Source organism: Stigmatopora nigra, chromosome 10, assembly GCF_051989575.1.
Source record: "Stigmatopora nigra isolate UIUO_SnigA chromosome 10, RoL_Snig_1.1, whole genome shotgun sequence".
NCBI lineage: Eukaryota > Metazoa > Chordata > Actinopteri > Syngnathiformes > Syngnathidae > Stigmatopora > Stigmatopora nigra.
In genome coordinates, this window is record NC_135517.1 from 14,870,001 (window position 1) to 14,890,000 (window position 20,000).

General features: G+C 43.6%; 1 protein-coding gene and 1 long non-coding RNA gene across 3 annotated transcripts in view; one reads left to right on the forward strand and one right to left on the reverse strand.

Annotated features, from left to right (window-relative positions):
* Positions 1-17,882, reverse strand: part of atxn7l2a (ataxin 7-like 2a) — a 29,866-nt gene extending 11,984 nt beyond the window's left edge. Inside the window, exons 1-5 of one of the 2 annotated variants that reach the window (XM_077726799.1) lie at positions 17,693-17,882; positions 16,059-16,127; positions 4,794-5,133; positions 3,844-4,094; positions 384-413 (exon numbers count right to left, since the gene is read on the reverse strand). In XM_077726799.1, the coding sequence (XP_077582925.1) occupies positions 384-413; positions 3,844-4,094; positions 4,794-5,133; positions 16,059-16,127; positions 17,693-17,849 (847 nt within the window). In that variant the 5' untranslated portion in view covers positions 17,850-17,882. The remainder of the gene's footprint in view (positions 1-383; positions 414-3,843; positions 4,095-4,793; positions 5,134-16,058; positions 16,128-17,692) is intronic. The other variant, XM_077726800.1, reaches the window with a different exon arrangement.
* On the forward strand, positions 13,600-19,505 carry LOC144203396 (uncharacterized). The gene is made up of 3 exons (XR_013327680.1): positions 13,600-13,747; positions 18,645-18,732; positions 18,814-19,505. It is a non-coding gene; the product is annotated as an uncharacterized LOC144203396 (long non-coding RNA).
* The last annotated feature ends 495 nt before the right edge of the window (positions 19,506-20,000 follow it).

Below are 20,000 nucleotides of genomic sequence, written 5' to 3' on the forward strand. Positions count from 1 at the left end.
GCAGGTTTTATTCTTTCATAATGTAAGGATGGAGTTGCCTTATCTTTATTGCAGAACAGAATTAAAAAAATACTTTAAAAAAATATTATACTGTATATCAAGGATGTGTGTGGATGCGTCATCATTCACCTTCAACCTGCACAAGGGACTGAAGATGGAAATTAGCCCTAGGCTACAATTGTACATAATTACAAATACAGTAATACCTTGAGATACAAGCTTTAATCATTCCAGGACAAACTTTTTGGCCCGGGGGTCAGGTTGACATTAAAAATTTGACAGATGGGCCGGGTCAGCACAAGATAGGATACATATAAAAAAGTGCATCCATTAACAGTACATAAGAAACATAAACAGAAAAAAGGACTAAAGTATTAACATACTTGCAACTGGCTTCCACGTGACGGCGGCACCTTGGGGTATAAAAAAAAATAAAAATAAATTAAATAAACATTTGGACAACACTGGCGGGCCAAATTAAAAGGCCTAGCGGACCGGATTTGGCCCGCGGGCCGTAGTTTGCCGATGTCTGGACTAGATGGACATCAACGCACTTGTGACAAACTTTAAATTGAACTTAATCAAACTTGGATTACTATAAACCCACTTAAAAATACATTTTAAGATTACGCTACAATAAATTGAAACCTTGTGCGATAACCGAGGAAGAGATGTCAATGTATTCATACCATCAAGGGGTTCGAGTCAGAACTTCCTGCTCCATGCCTCAGAACCAAGTGTATACGACTTAATTTCTTTCTTTTCTAATTATCAAACCAGCTACGACTCCCTTTGAAGGGTTTGTTCTGCAGCTGTCTATTTCAGATACTTGCTTTGCTTTCAAGTTCATGTAGATTCTGCCAGATTTTTCGTAGATTATTGACTCAGTTACGCTATCTACAGTAAAATAATCAACCTGTACAGCCTGGTACTCGTAGATATCTTTGCGTGAGGGAGAAGAGGCGAGAAAGACAGAGCGATACTGTTCTCATAAGCAGCCTCTCGCAGACTGGGCAACAACGGACGGCCGCATCGGGAACCATCTCGTATTACAAGGCAGAATTTTTGTATGTTGGGACACTCGTATGTCAAGGTATTACTGTACATGTTCATTAACATGAATATGTTAATTAATGTGCTGTCCCTTATTAAATAAATCAAACTCAAACTTTCATAATTGACTCAGGAGTAAAGAAATGTATGGACTAATTCCCAGAAGTTTGATGTTTAATTATAGTCAGATTTTTTTTATCAAAATAAAAGAAAAAAATATATCACCCAGCTCTACGAGAAAAAGAACAAAATTATCTTGTTGATTCTTGACAACAACAAAAATGTTATTTTATATCTGACATCTGAAATGCGGCCAGCCAATTGCAGGACACAGGAAACGGACAACCATTCTCATAGGGGCAATTTAGAGGTTTCAACCCATGTATATCTGGAATGTGGTAGGAAACCAAAGTACCTAGAGAAAACCCACACAGGCCCAGGGAGAGAGAACATGCCAACTCCACATAGTGAGGATCCACCTGAAATCAAACCGCGATCCCAGAAGTATGAGCCCAACGTACTAACCATCCTTCCACCAGCCCAATCAATGATTATATTCAGAAAATTTGCAGAGATTATTGATCATATAACAAATTCCAAGATAAGAATGAGCTTCCCCCTGATGAGTCATCACCTTCTCATGGTGTTGGAGTTTGTGTCCCAGTGATCCTTGGAGCTATGTTGTCAGGGGCCTTGTGCCCTTGGTTGGGTTACCCATGGCAAACTGGTCTGAGGTGAGGGATCAGACAAAAAATGGCTCAGAAGAACCCTAATGATGAGAAAAACTAATGAACAACAGATTCCTTTGCCCGGACGTGTGTCACTGGGGCCCACTCTGAAGCACGATGGCGTCTGCTTGGTGGCCGGGCCTACACCTATGGGGCGGGCACAGCCCAAAAAGACGAGGTGGCTTCCCCCTCACATGGGCTCACCGCCTAAGGGAAGGGGCAAAGAGGTCAGTGCGTCGAAAGCTGGGCGGCAGCCGAAGGAGGGACCCTCGGCTGTCCAATCTCTCACTGCAGAAACTGGCTCTTGGGACGTGGAATGGAATGTCACCTTTCTGGCTGGGAAAGAGCCTGAGCTAATGCGTGAGGTCGAGAAATTACAGCTTGAAATAGACGGGCTACACTCTAAGCACAGCTTGGATTCTGATACCACTCCTCTCGAGGGGGGTTAGACACTCGTTTCCACTCTGGAGTCGCTAACGGTAAGAGGCGCCGAGCAGGTGCAGGCATACTTACATACCGGCTCGGTGCTGGTATCTGAGCAGTCCCAACAGTCTGGGATTGGAGTCCTACCGGGATTTTTTGGCCCATGGGAGTTCGGGCAGCAGCTGATGGGTGGCCGAGCGGCACGCGGCTCTGGCCATCTCAGAGACAAAAAACGGCCATAGGTTCGTTGAGGGGCAGAATGACTTTGGGTAGCCTCGAGGAAATTTTGGTAGACCAGCCGACGTCTCAAGAGGGGGAAAGAGTACACCATCAACACAGTGTATAGCGCTGCTTACCTCGACTGCTTCTCGGAGGCAAGGCCCCAGGGGGTGGACGAGATCCACCCAGTTTGTAAAGGCTCTGGATGGTGTGGGGCTGTCTTGGTTGACACGTCTCTGTAACATCGCATGGACATCGGGGACATTATCTCTGGATTGGCAGACCAGGGTGGTGGCCTGAGGGGAGTTCGCCCATCCACTCTACATGTGCTTTTTGGACTTGGAGAAGGCGTTCGACTGTGTCACCCGGGTAGTGTTGTGGGGAGTATTCTCGAAGTGTGGGCTTCCAGAATCCCGGATACGCGAGGTCCAGTCCCTATAGGATCGGTGACTGAGTCTGGTCCACTTTGCCGCCAGTAAGTCGGCTACGTCTCCAGTGGGGGTTGGACTCCGTCGGGGCTGTCTTATGTTACCGATTCTGTTCATAACCTTTATGGTCAGAATATCTAGGCCCGGCCGTAGCATTGAGGGCATCCGGTTTGGTGGCCTCAGTATTACATCCCTGCAGATGATGTGGTTCTGTAGGCTTCATCAAGCAACTCTCACTGGAACGATTCGCAGCAGAGTGTGAAACAAGCGGGATGAGAATCATCACCTCCAAATCTGAGAACATGGTCCTCGGTCGGAAAAAGGTGGCATAATCAGATCTTTCCCCAGGTGGAGGAGTCCAAGTACATTGGGGTCTTGTTTACGAGTGAGGGAAGAATGGAGCGGGAGATCAACAGCCGGATCGGTGCAGCATCTGTAGTGATTCAGACTCTACATCGGTTCGTCATGGTGAAGAAGGAGCTGTGCCAAACGGCAAGGCTCTCTATTTACCGGTCGATCTACGTTCCCACCCTCATCTATTGTCACGAGCTGTGGGTCATGACCAAAAGAAAGAGATCCCGGATAAATCGGGTGAAATTAAATTTCCTAGCAGGATGTCTGGACTGTTCCTTAGAGAAAGGGTGAGAAGCTCAGTCATCCGGGAGGGGCTCGGAGTAGAGCGACTGTCACTCTGCTCGAGAGGAGCCAGATGAATTGGCTCGGGCATCTGATCAGGATACCCACCTAACGCATCCCTAGGGAAGCGTTCCAAACACGTCTCACCGGGAGGAGGCCGACCTTGGACACGCTGGGGAAACAATTTCAAATTTCTCCCGGCTAGTCCAGGAACGCCTTAGTGTCTTCCCGGAAAATCTGGATGAAGTAGCTGGGGAGAGGGAAGGCTGAGCTTCCCTGCTGAAGCTGCTCCTGGCACGACCTGGCTTCGGATAAGCGGAAGAAGATGAGATGAAGAATGACCTTAGAAAACTTACTAGACGCTACTTTGTTGTATGGCCTTGGAATACGGTGGCTTGGAATCACTGACGATGGAGAAGAATCCTTCTTTTGGGTGAGGGTCCTTTCAATTGGTGAAGGTCTAGCAGGTGGGGTGCCTCCGTGTGGCCACGGGGGTTCTCTGATAGATGATGGTGGAGAGCTTGTCGGAGGCTCCAGAGGCGACGGCTGCTTGAATACTGCTGAATCTATGTGGCTGCCGTGGGAAGATTTTTCCAGTGGGGAAAGTCTGTTGATAAGAGAAACTGACCATTACAATGTTTTTCCATACATATTATTTGACAGTTAGTCAGGCAAAATCTTTAAATTATATTCACAACCTCAAATACCCCACAACTTCAAACAGGTACATTAAAATTCTTTCACTGTATCACCGTCCAATCTTCAACATCAACTGAACCAAAATGGCTGAATATGGATTCTATTCATAAATATTTACATATGCATATAATTGTGAATGTATGATATCTAAACTTCTTGATACCGATGCAAAAACATGCACATATGGCAGAAATAAGTGATCCTGCTTTGCATTTTTTTTATTATAGCGGCATTGTCTGGTCCATATAATCTGTAAAAGTTGAGGGAGTACTGTAAGGAACTGGAGGTTTAGTTAATGTGTAAGGAGTTCAGAGTCAATTTAGTCCCATAAGGTCAGTTTGTAAGAAACTTCCCCTTTTAACAAGGTAGGGAAGCCAATTTCATAATACACAGGAATTTTTGGTTTAAATGCAAATGTATTAAAATAAAGACGGCTGTCAAAATTTCTGCAGGTTTATTCTTTACATTTCATAGTGTAAGGAGGAAGTTGTTTTATCTTTATCACAGATAGAACAACAAAAAAATCAATGAGAAGCACTGCTCTACTCCAATATAAAGACATCAAACCACTTTGATCCCTTTAAAATTCACCCCTCCATAGTCTTACCGTGTTCCTTCCTTGGTGCTTTTGTTGGGTCTGTACTGTGGGGGTGTTGAAGGAGCTTGAGGGGTTGGTTTGAGTGCACCACCACTCGTACCCCGACCATCCCATGATGAAGCGGGAATGACACTGGTTCCCTGAGAAGGAGAATGGCTGTGATGGGTCCTCTGCTGGGGCTGAGGTTGGGGAGCTGGAGGGCGTATTCGAGTATAATGTTTGGCCAAGGGTCCGTGTCTCCGCTCGCAGTGCTTCTCAAATGCCTGTGGTTTTACGACTTGACCACAGTGGCTACACACCACAAGGTAGAAGTCATCATAAGCGGGGTACAGACCAAATATTGACATATCTGTAAGAAAAACAAAGGTGATAGCAGTTAAAAGACGTGGAAAAGAGGTGGCCATTTAATTAAAGTGAACCATGATTTCATCATTGACAGAAAATACACTGAAAACCGCGCCATTAGCATACACATATGCATTAGTATTTTTCACATTTGATACAAACACCAACTTACATTTTATACAGTTCTACAGATTTTACCCTCATCCTCACCCTCACTGTCACTCACCCTCACCGTCACCCTCACCCTCACTTTCGCCCTAACCCTAACGGCAAGCTAAAGACTGGCGACCAACGGGGACCAAAAGAACGGCGACCAACGGGGACCAAAAGAACGGCGACCAACGGGGACCAAAAGAACGGCGACCAACGGAGACCAAAAGAACGGCGACCAACGGGGACCAAAAGAACGGCGACCAAAAGACCGGTCACCAGAAGACCAGCGACCAAACATGCGGTCACGCAGCAGCTCTGTCCACTCTTATGTTTTTCTTGTTGTACAGCCCTTCTGTGTTTTCTTTTTAAATTACATTTTTATATTTCTTAATACATTCCTTTTTACTTGTGCAAATCGAAGAACAAGTGGTGAAATCGGGTGAGAACTGTCTAAATCTGCTGTGCGTGTGGTTGTGTCCATGCGTGCTTGTGTGTGTATGTTTAGTACGTGTGATCGTTTGTCTTCAACCAACACAAAGGACTATGAATTGAAATGAGCCCTTGGCTACAATCTTACATGTATATGTTCATTGATAAGTGCTATCCCTTATTAAAGGAATCAAAGCAAAATCATGGAAAAATATTACATATAAATGGAAACTTGACTATCTCAAGTGACACGTTAAGCAGAAAAGTCATTTAAACGAGAATGAGAAGTGAGGACAGATATGTAAAATACGGTCAAATTTAAGTCAGATTCGGGTTTGATTTGTCAGTCTCAAAGCGGGCAAAGAAATGGTTCTGTTCCTCCGCTAGCGAGGCTTCAGCGTTAACAGACATAATTGTTATTGTAGTTGGTAATATTTTGTATTTCCTGCCACATCTTCTTTGGATTATTTTCTGTGAAGTGCTCCTCAATTTTCTTAGTATATGCTGCCTTGGCCTTTTTGATGCCTTTTTTCAGCTCTGCTCTGGCAGCTCTACATTTTATCTTGTCCCCCGATCTAAGGGCAGTGTTACGGCATTTGATGAGTGCCTTGTCTCCTTGGTCATCCAGGGTTTTTGGTTAGGAAAAACCTGTATCCGTATTTGTAGTTTTTGATGTAGGAAAGTACAGTGTCCGTATAGTCCTGGAAGTTGTCGTGTTCGAAAAGTTCCCAGTTGGTGCGGGAAAAACAGTCCTGCAGCTGAGAAAGAGCGTCCTCGGGCCAAGTTTTTATTATCTTTATTTTTTGGCCTTGTTAGCCTCCTGAGTGGAGTGTACGCGGGGGTGAGAGAACTGCACAGATGGTCTGATCCAGCTAGGTGAGGAAGGGAAGTGGTCTTATAAGCATGTTTGATGTTCGAGTAGACATGGTCAAGAGTTTTGTCTTCTCTAGTATTGCATTTGACGTATTGAATAAACTTAGGTAGAACAGTCTTTAAACACGCTTTGTTGAAATCACCAGCGACAATAAAGACTCCGTCGGGGTGGTCAAGCTGTTGTTTGTTTACAGCCGTCAGCAGGAGGTTAAGTGCCGTGTTAACATTCACATTTGGAGGTATATAGCTAGCTGTTACTATGACAACCATTAGCTTTCTCGGTAGATAGTAGAGTCTGCATCTTATTGCCAATAACTACAAATCCGGGGAACAGTGAGTGTCAAGAATCCCACAGTCACAACACCATTCAGTGTGTATAAACATGCAAAGTCCTCCTCCTTTGCCTTTTCCTGTTAGTTCTTTTGAACGATCGTTCCGAAAATGCGTTCGGCTAGCTAGCAATACCGCAGCGTCGGGGATATACGGGAGTAGGCACTTTTCTGTGATGAGAATAATGTTACAGTTCCTAACAAAGCTGTTGGTAGCATTTCGAAGTTCCAACTCATCCATTTTGTGGGTGATGGATCGGGCATTGGTCAAAAAGATACTAGGATGCGGTGATCTAAGTGGTTGTTGTTGTTGAATCACCCGAGGCGCCTGAGAATAATCCTCAGAAGCGCTAGACTCGCGTGTGGGAGGCTCCGTAGTTCTCCGAAAGAGAGTTCCAGCCGGCGGTGGTAACGAGCATTCTGAAGTGCTGGGCACCGGAGCCAGAGATGCTAGGCCGATTCTTCTTCTTCACCGCAGAGACGGCACCGATCATTTTCGCACTTCCCCATCAAATGTTGTCATCTTCGGAGGGAGGGATGGTGGCCGGACCGGAATCGGATAAGGTCATGAAGGTCTTTCTTGGATAGCTGGGACTCTTCCTCCGGATTGGGACGGGAGGATGTGAGGGAAATGACGCGGGGATGGGTTGATGAGGGGGGTACGCAGCTCCTGTGAATAATAGCTAGGCGCGTTTGTTGTTCTAGCGGAGCCGTTTGTTGGGGGAGGGTGGAACCAAATTTCGCCTGCTCATCTGCTATATCATTGCCTGTGAGATTGCAGTGACTGGGGACCCAGATAAGCGGGATCTTTTTGGATGGGGGGAAAGGCCGCAAATTTTGAGTTTAGGGCAATGGTGGGGGGGGGGGGGGGGGGTCAAGGTTGTTCAGGTTATTGAGGGCAGCAAGGCCCGCCCTGCATCTGCGCTTTTGGTTCCTTTCTCTTCGCCGTTGGGCTGGCTACCCACGGAGATCCCGGAGGTCTCCAGATGTTCTTGGGGATATCGAAGGTCTGTTAGAAGTATGTTGAGAAATCGTATAACTCGCATCTCCTTCCGATATTGATTAAATCCTGGTGACTGTAGGATAACGAACAACACCGAAATGGAGAACGAAAAGCCGCTGCGTCAGTGCGCGCCGCCATTCTCAGTGCGCGCCCATTACATTCATTACATTTTATCATTACTAAATCATTTATGTGTAGTAGACATGCACCTGCTTATGGCAGGTGTGACACTCGTGTGTGCCCATAGCGAGCAATGGTACTCAGTGCGCTCAGGGAGATTGTCTTTCTGCCCAGATAAACTGAAAATTAGAGGGAAGATTGCTCATCGGTAAACGCTACCATCTGTCTGTACTCAATAATGTCACATTTTAGTATTGAACAACAAAACCACTAGTTAGGTATTTGTTACTTTATGAGTAAGTAGTAAATTCGAACAAATGAAAAAAATGTTTTTCCTTTGTGATATCCAGTTTTAGGTGTTTTTTCAGATGGTAGGAACAGATTAATTAGTATTCTGTTCATTGCTATAGGAAAAACATATTTGAGATGCGAGTAAATTGAGATACGAGCACGGTCCCGGAACACATTAATCTCAAATCTCAAAATATTACTGTATTATTAATTTGTTTTTCTTTGAGCAGGCAAACTTTTCCTTTGCTTTATTAAAGATTCCTGGATCCTTTTTATATACAGGAATCTTCATCATTCACAGATGAATCCCGTTAGCGTGGATCAACGGTATTATATAATATACATTAGTCTAGGGCGATTAAACAATAATGGTAATTAACGAAAAAAAAAATCAATAATCACAAAAACATTTGATTAAATTTGATACATTTAAGATGTAATCAAACCACCCGAGCAGAAAAACAGAATGGGGCGCGAATGCAAGGTGAAGGATAATTCCAGACCAGTGGTGAGGAGACGAAAAAGATGGTGAGAAAGCACTGTTAAATTAGCAGTGATAGCAATAGAGTAGGGCATACAGCATGAAAGCGAAAGTAAAATGACACAGCCAAAACAAGCAATTACATGATGCTGGACAACACCGAGCCTACCCACTAAAATGATCCAAATGAAGTTTCCCTGTCATGTATTTTATCTGTATATATGAATGCACATCAGGCATAATGAGAGCAAACACGATTGACTGAGCCTCAGCAGCGCATCTCATGTTCAAGACATCAGTCCACACGACTTTTAATTCTCTCTCAGGTGAATACAGCTCGTCCCAGAACAAGTTATAGGTTGGCTAACATAGGGTAAGCTGTCAATGGAAGCATATAAGAGGAAGTCCGACATTTGAGGACAGCCTGTAATTCTTTTCTTAGTTGAAATAGAGTTACCATATTTTCTCGCATATAAGCCGCCGTAACCGTTCATTTGGCCGCCGGGCGTTTGGCCGCCGGGCGTTTGGCCGCCGGGCGTTTGGCCGCCGGGCGTTTGGCCGCCGGGCGTTTGGCCGCCGGGCGTTTGGCCGCCGGGCGTTTGGCCGCCGGGCGTTTGGCCGCCGGGCGTTTGGCCGCCGGGCGTTTGGCCGCCGGGCGTTTGGCCGCCGGGCGTTTGGCCGCCGGGCGTTTGGCCGCCGGGCGTTTGGCCGCCGGGCGTTTGGCCGCCGGGCGTTTGGCCGCCGGGCGTTTGGCCGCCGGGCGTTTGGCCGCCGGGCGTTTGGCCGCCGGGCGTTTGGCCGCCGGGCGTTTGGCCGCCGGGCGTTTGGCCGCCGGGCGTTTGGCCGCCGGGCGTTTGGCCGCCGGGCGTTTGGCCGCCGGGCGTTTGGCCGCCGGGCGTTTGGCCGCCGGGCGTTTGGCCGCCGGGCGTTTGGCCGCCGGGCGTTTGGCCGCCGGGCGTTTGGCCGCGGGGCGTTTGGCCGCCGGGCGTTTGGCCGCGGGGCGTTTGGCCGCCGGGCGTTTGGCCGCCGGGCGTTTGGCCGCCGGGCGTTTGGCCGCCGGGCGTTTGGCCGCCGGGCGTTTGGCCGCCGGGCGTTTGGCCGCCGGGCGTTTGGCCGCCGGGCGTTTGGCCGCCGGGCGTTTGGCCGCCGGGCGTTTGGCCGCCGGGCGTTTGGCCGCCGGGCGTTTGGCCGCCGGGCGTTTGGCCGCCGGGCGTTTGGCCGCCGGGCGTTTGGCCGCCGGGCGTTTGGCCGCCGGGCGTTTGGCCGCCGGGCGTTTGGCCGCCGGGCGTTTGGCCGCCGGGCGTTTGGCCGCCGGGCGTTTGGCCGCCGGACGTTTGGCCGCCGGACGTTTGGCCGCCGGTCTTTTGGCCGCCGGTCTTTTGGTCATCGTTAGGGTTAGGGTTTAATATCCAAGTACATTTCACAACCCTAACCCTAACGGCAACCAAAAGAGCAGTGACCAAACGTCCGAGCACCATAAGCCGCATTTGTAACACAAAAAAATGATGACTGAATCAAGAGTACGGCTTATTTTCGCACGAGATTTAGTGTTGTTATACGCTTTTCACCACTAGATGTCATCAAATTATGAAAAGCAATGATTTAAGGAAATTTTAAGGGTGTGGCTTATATGTAAGAAAATATGGTACCCCATTATATGCAAACGTTCTGAAAATGTTACAAAAAGCAAAAAAATATCAACTAGGCTTAAAATGGGTCATTTTAATCCAACTTTTTTTTTAAAAGGGCCATGTGAGCTAAAAGGGCCACGATGCGCCTTTTATATGGACCAATATTGATTCACAACAGGTCTCGCAACTACGGTAAGCAGCCGGCGACTCCATTTTTCCCTGTGCGCGATGCATGCTGGGATATATAGTTCTTTTGTCAATCCACCCGATATGTCGGCGAGCACACTAATACGTTGCTCGCCGTCATTCCGGGCAGATTGACAAACCAACTCCAGCCTTTAGATTGGCATCAACAGAGCATTCAAAGCTAGACTGGGAACTATATATTACATATGGATCATTATTGAGCCGCAACGGGTCTTGCAACTACGGCAAGCAGCCGCCGAGTGCATTTCCGCCGCCGGAACAACATATGCCACCATCTGCCAATGAATCACAAAATGCCTGGTCTAATATAGCCGTTTCAACTGTGGTTTGGGCTTTCAGTAAGGCAGGAATTGTCACTCAGCTGCCAGGCAACCAAAGCGGCAGGGACTCGATTAATAACGACTTTGATGAGACGGAGGCTGGCGTGTTGGATGCCGGATTCGCTGAGCTGTTCAATTCGGACACTGACGACAAAGAATTTGAGGGATTAATAGATGAGGAAATAACTAATAAAGTGAGCTTTATGTGTGTGTTTCTTTTGTGTTTACAGTTGAACAAGGTTGGTGATATTGTGAATATGGACGTCAACAGCTGAATGTTATAGTGCCTCATTGTGTACGTGAGAAAACACACGGTACACCCACATGAACAACATTGAGTTAGTATTCAAGTTATTATTGTTACTGTTATTTTTTGCATTAATACGAGTGTTACTATATTGTGATTGCAATAACGTTTAATGTACGGTAACTGGATCATAATGTTTTTTACGTGTTCACTATGTAATATAAATGTTGCACTTACATGTTATACTTTGCTATTGTTAGAAGAACTGTCACGAAAATACTAATACTTTACCCTGGAGAAAATAATAAAACAGTTTTTTATTCATTTTGGGAGTGAATGGAATTGTCAGAAAGCTGATTTCTAATCTGTTAACAAAGTTTGACTGACCTATCTGACTGTTTTGTTGACATTCCCTTTAGCACAGCACTATCTAGTGGATGCATAACGAAACCCTAGCCTCTATTGTAGACCCGTATAATGTTGTGTGGTACACCTTATAATGGATTTTTTTGTAACCATGTCATTCATTGAAGGTAGCCCAATAAGGCAGTGCGCCTTACTGTGCAGAAAATATGGTACATAGTTTCTTTTCGTTTAACTGAAAATAGTCATCTTGCCAATGGTGATGTGCTAATCTGATTATTATTGTTGTTTTATTTATTCCATAGAGCACAACAATTTTGAAAACAAATTCATGAAAATAAACCCGCCTGTTCTGATTTTGGCAAGTTATATTATTCTTTCAGTGTTTTGAGTGGTGTTTATCGCTTATTGCATAACAAAACAACAATGCTTTTTAAAATCATCATATTTTATATTCTTTTTAATAGGCTAATGTAGTTACTTTCATAATTGAATGACGAGAAAAATAGTTTATCTGTTTAAATTTGATAGACAAAAGATGTGATCGTTTTTGTCATATCAGCCAGGCTATTATTCTCATGCAGGACCCAAAAATACAGGATTTTTTTTATTTACGTTTATCTTAGAGTAGGGGTGGGCAAACTTTTTGACTTTCGGGTCAGAATGGATTCTAAAATTTAACAGAAGAGGCCAGGAGCATTTGGACACGCAATGTAATTTATCAAAACTGGGGATTGAAATGTAAGAAAAAAAAGACACAATTGAAGGTTAAAATGTATTTTCAAATTTACTTTCAACATCAAGTACATAATTTTATTCAACGAAAGAAAGCAGTCTTTAAATTGAGTGATGAGCGGCATGTTAATCAAGATACTGTACTGCAGCTGTGCGTACATGCGCAAGTTGCTATTTTTAACACAGTAGTGAAACTCGCGTTTCAGTGAGAACTTTTGTTGTTCTCCCTTTTTTTGCCGGTGCATCAAAATCTAGTTTGTACGCCATCTATCGGGAAAACGAGGGTATTACAGGGGAAAGGGAAATTAATAAGGTCATTGATTTTTACTATAATTTGGACGTCGGCGGGCCGTACTTTTCCCATCTCTGCCTTAGAGCTTGTTTCCCCCTTTTTCTTACTGCATAAATGGTTCTTTATTTATAAATCTTCACATGTCCGTTGATCAATCATGTGGCACTTTTAAAGCGCCGTAAAAAACAAATTTCACATAGGGTATTGGTGTCAAGAAGAATTTAAAAAAATGGTCTTTGATTGCTTCTAGTCTTCAATTTTGTACCAGAAAACCGGAGATAAAGTCATTTCGGTTTGTCATTGGGTCTTTACCCGTGCACAAAGTCTCTCGTTGTACTAATTGGCACACATTATGGCAAACTACGGCCCGCGGGCCATATACGGCCTTTAGGCTCTTTAATCCGGCCCGCCGATGTTGTCCAAATTATAGTAAAAATCAATAACCTCATTCATTTCCCTTTCCCCTGCAATACCCTCATTTCCCCTCTAGATGATGCACTAGTCTAGACCTTGTTTCCAGCTGCCATTTTTCCCCCCCTTTGGTAAAAATGAGCGGATCAAAGAATACTAAAGTGGACACAGTGCCAAAAAAAGAGTGAACAACAAAATATTATATAAGACCCGGAAACCACACCACATGAGCTGCAATTGGAGCTGATCAATCGTTAGTCTGACTCCATCTCAAAAGAAAAGTTCAAATCTCTTAAACTGAAGAGGAAAAATACGTTCTTAATGTTGAAAGTAAATTTGGAAATAAATTTTCACCTTCAATTGTGTTTTTTCTTACATTTCAATCCCCAGGTTTGATAAATTACATTGTGTGTCCAAATGCTCCTGGCCTGGCCCCTCTGTCAAATTTTAGTATCCATTCTGGCCTGCAAGTCAAAAAGTTTGCCCACACTTGCATTATGGGAATGCCCGCTTGGATTGGATAACTTTATTCATCCAGTATTTGGGAAATTACATTTTGGCAGTAGCAAGAGGGTGATTAGACAGAACTGCTAAGCAAAGGCACAAAGTACAAAGCAAATCAAAGTAAATGGAATCATCAAATCATTAACATAAAAGCAGCAAAACACAAAACGAACAAGAGTGGACAGAGCTACCGTGGCCGCCGGCTGCCACTTAAACAGCGCTTCACATGGTAAATGTGTATTTTTTTGGCCTATTATGTTAAGATCACACTTTATAGAGTAATAATAAGTAGATGGTGTTGTGCTGTGAAGAATTATTCAAGTTATCTGGGGCAAGTTAAAAATATTCTCATCTCATAAAGGGGAAAAATAGTAAACCAAAAAAAGAAAGCCTTTGGAGTGCAAGAGTTAAAATTATAAATTCTAAATAAAGCAGGGCATAATTTCTAGTTTTTAAAAAGGTTTTATTAAAATTCATAACTTTTATTTTTAATGTATTGTGTTTCCGTAAGCTTATGTCGCCACCCTTATTGGGATAACACTCAAAAATAAATTTCATCTATCCTTACACTAAACTTAATTATAATTTTGTTTTAATTGTTTTTGACCTATCTTCTCCGGGTTGGCTCTTTTTGCTCCGCCTCCACCCTGACTTTGAGCCGGAGTTTTAAAAAGGAACCTATTGAGAGTTGTTTGCTTGTCTTCCCTTAAAAATATTCCGAATATGATAACGCACGAGCCCTTGCCAACCTGTTCGGGTGCTCCATTCCATAAAATCAGAAAACTCTTGCCATTTCGCTAACATGTCTTTAAATTCCTTTGTAGCGAAGCGGTCCCCCTTTCAACGTCCTCTTTGCTACGGAGCAACTTCTCATAAGCAGCCTCTCGCGTCTGCCACCTGGATGGTTGCTCATATATCAGAATTTGTTTTGTATCTCCAGGTAAATATTTGCTCTGAATTTTACTCTCAATTTGCTCATATGTTGGGTCACTCGTATGTCAAGGTATTACTGTCGTAGTTTAATATCAAATTCTAAGTAACTTCCTGGGCAAACTCTGACAGTAAGCACGATACTGCTGTACTTTGACTAAATGTGCAATGACACTTAATATTCTAGTCTGGCAAAAAGTATCGTAGTAGTCAAGTAAAGTAGTAAAGTTTCTTATGTCAAAAGCTCCAAGGTATCGCTTTGCACCCTGCCCGTGACATGTTAAAATGTTCAGATAAGAAAAAAAGCATTTGTTTAACATTTGATATATTTCATTTATATCCCGTTAACGATCGCATATTAAAGATGTCGCAAGTTTTGACTGGGTGTATATCGTTACTCGATTATTGATGCCTTGATCCACGTGCCTTGACCAGCGCGGGAAATCTTCCTCATATCAGTAAAGTTGGATTGAGGAAGCAACAGCGAATCACTTTGGAGATTATTTCTCCGTTTTTCCAGGTATGCTGCTTGTTGTAGAGTCCTGTTGTGTTTTTGGTTTGCAATACAGTGGTACCTCAACATACGAGCATTTCGAGATACGAGTAAAATTTCAAGCAAATAATTATCTCTAGATACGAGACAAATTTCAAGATACAAGAAAGCCAAGGGGCCAAGACACGAGAGGCTGATTATGATTTTATGTCTTTTTTGCCGCATCTCTTTCATGTGTAACATATCTACGAGCACTGGGCGGAGGGTTGCATTTTTTTCAGTGTTTTTTTCCCTTCACTCAGCGTGAATGGCAGAGTGATCGCTGTTACGAGGAGTATACATTACTTCTCGTTGGCAAGTGGTCATGCGTTATCCTATTTTGAGGACGTGTGGATCACAAGTTACTAACATGATGCAAGATTTACTGAACTGATACTGTGACAAATTTTCAATGCCATTTTTTTTTAAACAGCATTAAAGATCAACTCTAGATGCGGGAGCCATATGCGGCTCTTTTTATGGTTGGATATGGCTCTCTGCGGTGAAATATGGAAACCCCAGGTGAAAGCACCGAGTCCCGATCGCACAAATATGAGCATCACGACGGCACTGTGCCATTGACAGTACCTTTAGACCCCTCTTAAAAATAATAATAATAATAATTTTGACCTTTCTGCATGCAGTCTCACTTATACTAATTGATTAGCAACAGCATAGAATTTTTGTCAAAATAATTCAGAGACCTTTGTTCTTTAAAAGTGACATAATTACTAAAAAAAATGCACACATGGTCATTTAGTTTTAAATTCAGAGTATGGCTCTCATGGAATAACATTTGAAAATATGAATTGTTTAAGGCTCAACATTTGAAAATATGAATTGTTTAAGGCTCAACATTTGAAAATATCAATTGTTTAAGGCTCAACATTTGAATATATGAATTGTTTAAGGCTCAACATTTGAATATATGAATTGTTTAAGGCTCTCTGTGTCAAAAAGGTTCCGAACTTTGGTTTAGACGCTTATCAAAAAACTGATATTTTGTCAAAAAGCTAATGCTATAAAAAGGAAACAGAATACATTTGAAAGTTTTACTCACAATTGCTGCAAAACTTACCCTCCTTGCTGAGTGACATTGCTTCTGCAGCCTTTTTGCCATTTTTACGACAATCATCCAAATCAGTTCCTAAAACAACAAGATTTTGAGAGGAATGTGAACTAATTGATACATGATACAAAAAAGGTTAGTACAGTAATCAGTGGAATACCGCGGTTAATGTAGACGAGACAAGGCTGCGATATTCAAAACTTGCCAAGTAGGGTCACCCCCTATTATGATTACCATTTTTCCCTTTAGTGCCGAGTCTCAGTAGCAAGAGTGGCTTCCACTTACAAGGTTCGGCATGGATTTTAACATTTTTATGAACTGAAAAAAAAATTCTTCAGTGCTGAGTCCTAGTAACAAACAAGTGAATTTGTGATAACTGAAGTCGCGATAATCGAGGGAAGACTGTATTCTGATTTAGCCCTGCGATTGGCCGGCCATCGATTCGGGGAGTCCTCCACTTGGTGTCCGTAGTGGGCTAGGATAAGTTCCGGCACGCCCCGCGACCTTTGTGACGATGAGCGGAAAGAAAATGAAAATGAAAAAATACTTGCTTTAAGATGGTAAATATTTATACTCAAATCTAAAAAAGAAGGCAGTGAACAAACTTGAATAAATGGATGTAATGGTAAACTGTTTGGGCATCTTAAGTCACTCAGTGTCATTGACTGCAATAGAAGTCCAATCCAGTTGAACTGGAATGGCTTCGTAGAAGTATCATGGAGAAGCACCTCACGGGGAACCTCACGGGATACGAGACACCCACCGGGGCAAACCCGAGGGGGACCCGCCGGGGCAAACCAGATGGGGACCCACCGGAGTTTTGTTGCACTATTATGGGTTGAACTGGTTCAGAAACCAGCCTATGCTGGATATTTTAGTGTTCTAGCATAGTAACCAATTGAAGAATATAAAATGTGGCATGTAATGTAGAGACTTTATTGAATGGATGATGCCAAACAATGGGTTAGTGCACACACTGAAAGCTGGGAAGGGCCAACTGTTTTGGATCAGAGCTGTCACTTATGATTGTGTCGGCCATACAATAGGCTGCATTTGGATTGTGTTGCGAAAGAAACGGATGGGGTCAACTCCTAGGGTAAGGAGACAAGAAGAGTGGCGCTTTTGTTGTCGCAAATGATGGATCAGCACGTACACGTGCGACCCGCATCATACTCTGTGGTCGGTGTCTATACTCCCAATCCTCCGGCCACTAGCTGGCATGCTAACGCTAACCAACTATCCTGCCGTTAAGCAATTGTCTGCCAGGTTTGTCAGCAAGCTAGCCTAGCTTTTCACGACAAGAAGTTCCTCGCACAGCCTGCCATACAAGCTTCAGTTCGCTCTGATGTTGCCGCTTTCTTTACAATTGGCCACATCCGGAAAGCGTAGACTGCGCGAGTGCAAACGGGACCCGAATACTAATACAAACTACAACTGGCCTATATTCTTTTTTTTTTCGTGACAACATGTGCAGCCGGACCTAGTGTAGAGCAACATGTTATCCACCCAGCGCTAGGACCCGGCAGGGTCTTTGTTTGGGTAACACGGCTAGCTCTGCCCTAGGTTTCCGCGAAAATAAACCGTGGGCTTTATTAATTAAACAGATTTGTAACAGCCGTTGTCAGGTCATTCCACTCTCTTACCGTCAGGTGCTGTCACACCGGCCCACTCGGTCCAAGCAGCCCAGCCTTGACCCACGAAATCATCGAGGCTAGGCACCCGCCGACTCAGAGCAGCCATTACTTTCACTGCGCGTTCACGCACCGCCATCATCACTGCGCGGCAAATCACATACGTCATAAGTCGCGCTCTCGACACGCTGGGAACTTGTCGCGTGCGCGTTTTAAGACAAACGGGGGGGGGGGGGGGGGGGCACGTGACTTGCCCTTCTCCGTTTTCAACACAAATGACGTGACTTGCCCTTCTCCGTTTTCAACACAAATGATGGCTTTCTCCGATTCTTTGAAGAAAATGCGGGACTTAAATTATGGCCAAGCTCAATGAGTAGAATTTCCCAGGCGACTTGGTGGTCGAAAACACAGCCATTCAGGGCAAATAAGTAAATAAATACAACAAAACTTGTTATATACACATGTATACATTATGTCACTCAATAATAACATCCACTAATACTTATAAAAACATAGTAAAAGAGTTTAGAATAATTGTAGAAATTATGACAAACTCTGTAGTGGAGTTATAGTTATGTGTAATGTAATGTGTAATACAAAAATAACATCAACAGTAAAAGTAATAGCAGTGGCGGGCCGTCAGGGCCTTCAAGGCCTTTTCTGCTGGCCTAAGAAATATCTGAAACATATATTATTTTTTGTCCATCAATACTTATTTAAAAAATCCAAATTGTCTGTAAGCTTCCATTCATTGCTTTCCCCCTGGTTGCACTGCTTCCAGATGTGTGTTTTCATATTGAAGCATTTTAACCAATCACATTTCAGCCATTACTTGTAGCCAGGATCAGAAATCTGTCTCGAGACCTTCACTATCAGTTCCGCAGGCCTTGCTGCATTAAACAAGCGTTGTGTGGCTTCAACCAATCAGATTTTGAGTTGGCAACACCACAATGCTTTCACGCAGGCATAGGTATATGTCATTCATTGCCTTCTCGCTGGCGTAAGGATCCGTCAACGCTTTCACCAACGATGATTGGCTAGTCATCGAGTAGGTGGGTCAATTTTTGAGCATTCAGACGGGCTTTTTTCAATACTACAGAACAACAAACTGCATGTACAGTTTTGTCTTGCAGGAGTCAAGGAGTTTTGTGACACAGTTGAACGCGAGAGGAGCCGCTATGAGGAAATCTACGAGGCCACCGAATGCAATGCGGGTGCTCCAAGCACACGGAGAGGTCAAGCACAAGATTATCGCGTGGACTACCAACAATTTCACAACAGGATTCTGGACAATATTATTTGCCAGATGTGGACCAGATTCAAAGACCACAAAATACTAATGTTTCTCTCCCGCCTCGACTCGCAGATGTTTCGGGAATACCAGGAAACTTTCCCAAATGCTGCCTTCTCCACCTTTACACAGAGCCACGGAACACTTTTTGATCTATCTCGGCTAAGAACAGAAGTTATTGTGATGTATGCCATGGATGATTTTGCAAGAAAATCTCCCACTGATCTCCTTGACTTCCTTCAGCAAAAAAATCTGAGTGAGAGTATGGGACAGCTGTACACATTAGTGTATTTGGCAGTGACCATCCCCGTGTCCACTGCTTCTGTCGAACATACATTTTCAGCCCTTAATAGAATCAAAACTTATGCCAGTAATACAACAGGATAGACTCAACTGCATTAGCTTTGATGGCGGTAGAATATAACTTCTTGATGGACCCGAAACGCAAATGTGATCTGTACGACAGCGATTGAAATCTTCTTGAGGAAAGAAAGGAGGATGGTTTTTGTGTATAAATAAAAATAATTTTGTTGAGTAAAATGTGTCTTTTTTCTGAAATAGTATATACATTTTGAGGTTAGTATTGCTTCTTTTTATGTGTCGCAGCTGTAGCTGAAGTAAAGGTTTTATGGACATAAAATACTTATTCAGCTTTGTATTGATTCACGCGTAGCATTATTGAAGGCCCAGGTGTGAAATGCACGGCCCGCCACTGAGTAATAGTAATAATAATAATTATAATCCCCTCATCCCATTCTCATTTTTTGAAACGCTTAATCCTCATTGGGGTCTGAGGGGCTGCTGGAGGCTATCCCGACTGCCAGTGGACGGGGACACCCTGTATCGGTTGAATAATAATAATAACAATAACAACAAAATAATAACGATGATAATAATAATAATAATGAAGATAATAATAATATAAATAATAATAATGATAATAATGATGATGATAATAATAATGATGATAATAATAATAATAATAATAATAATAATAATAATAATAATAATAATAATAATTGATAATGA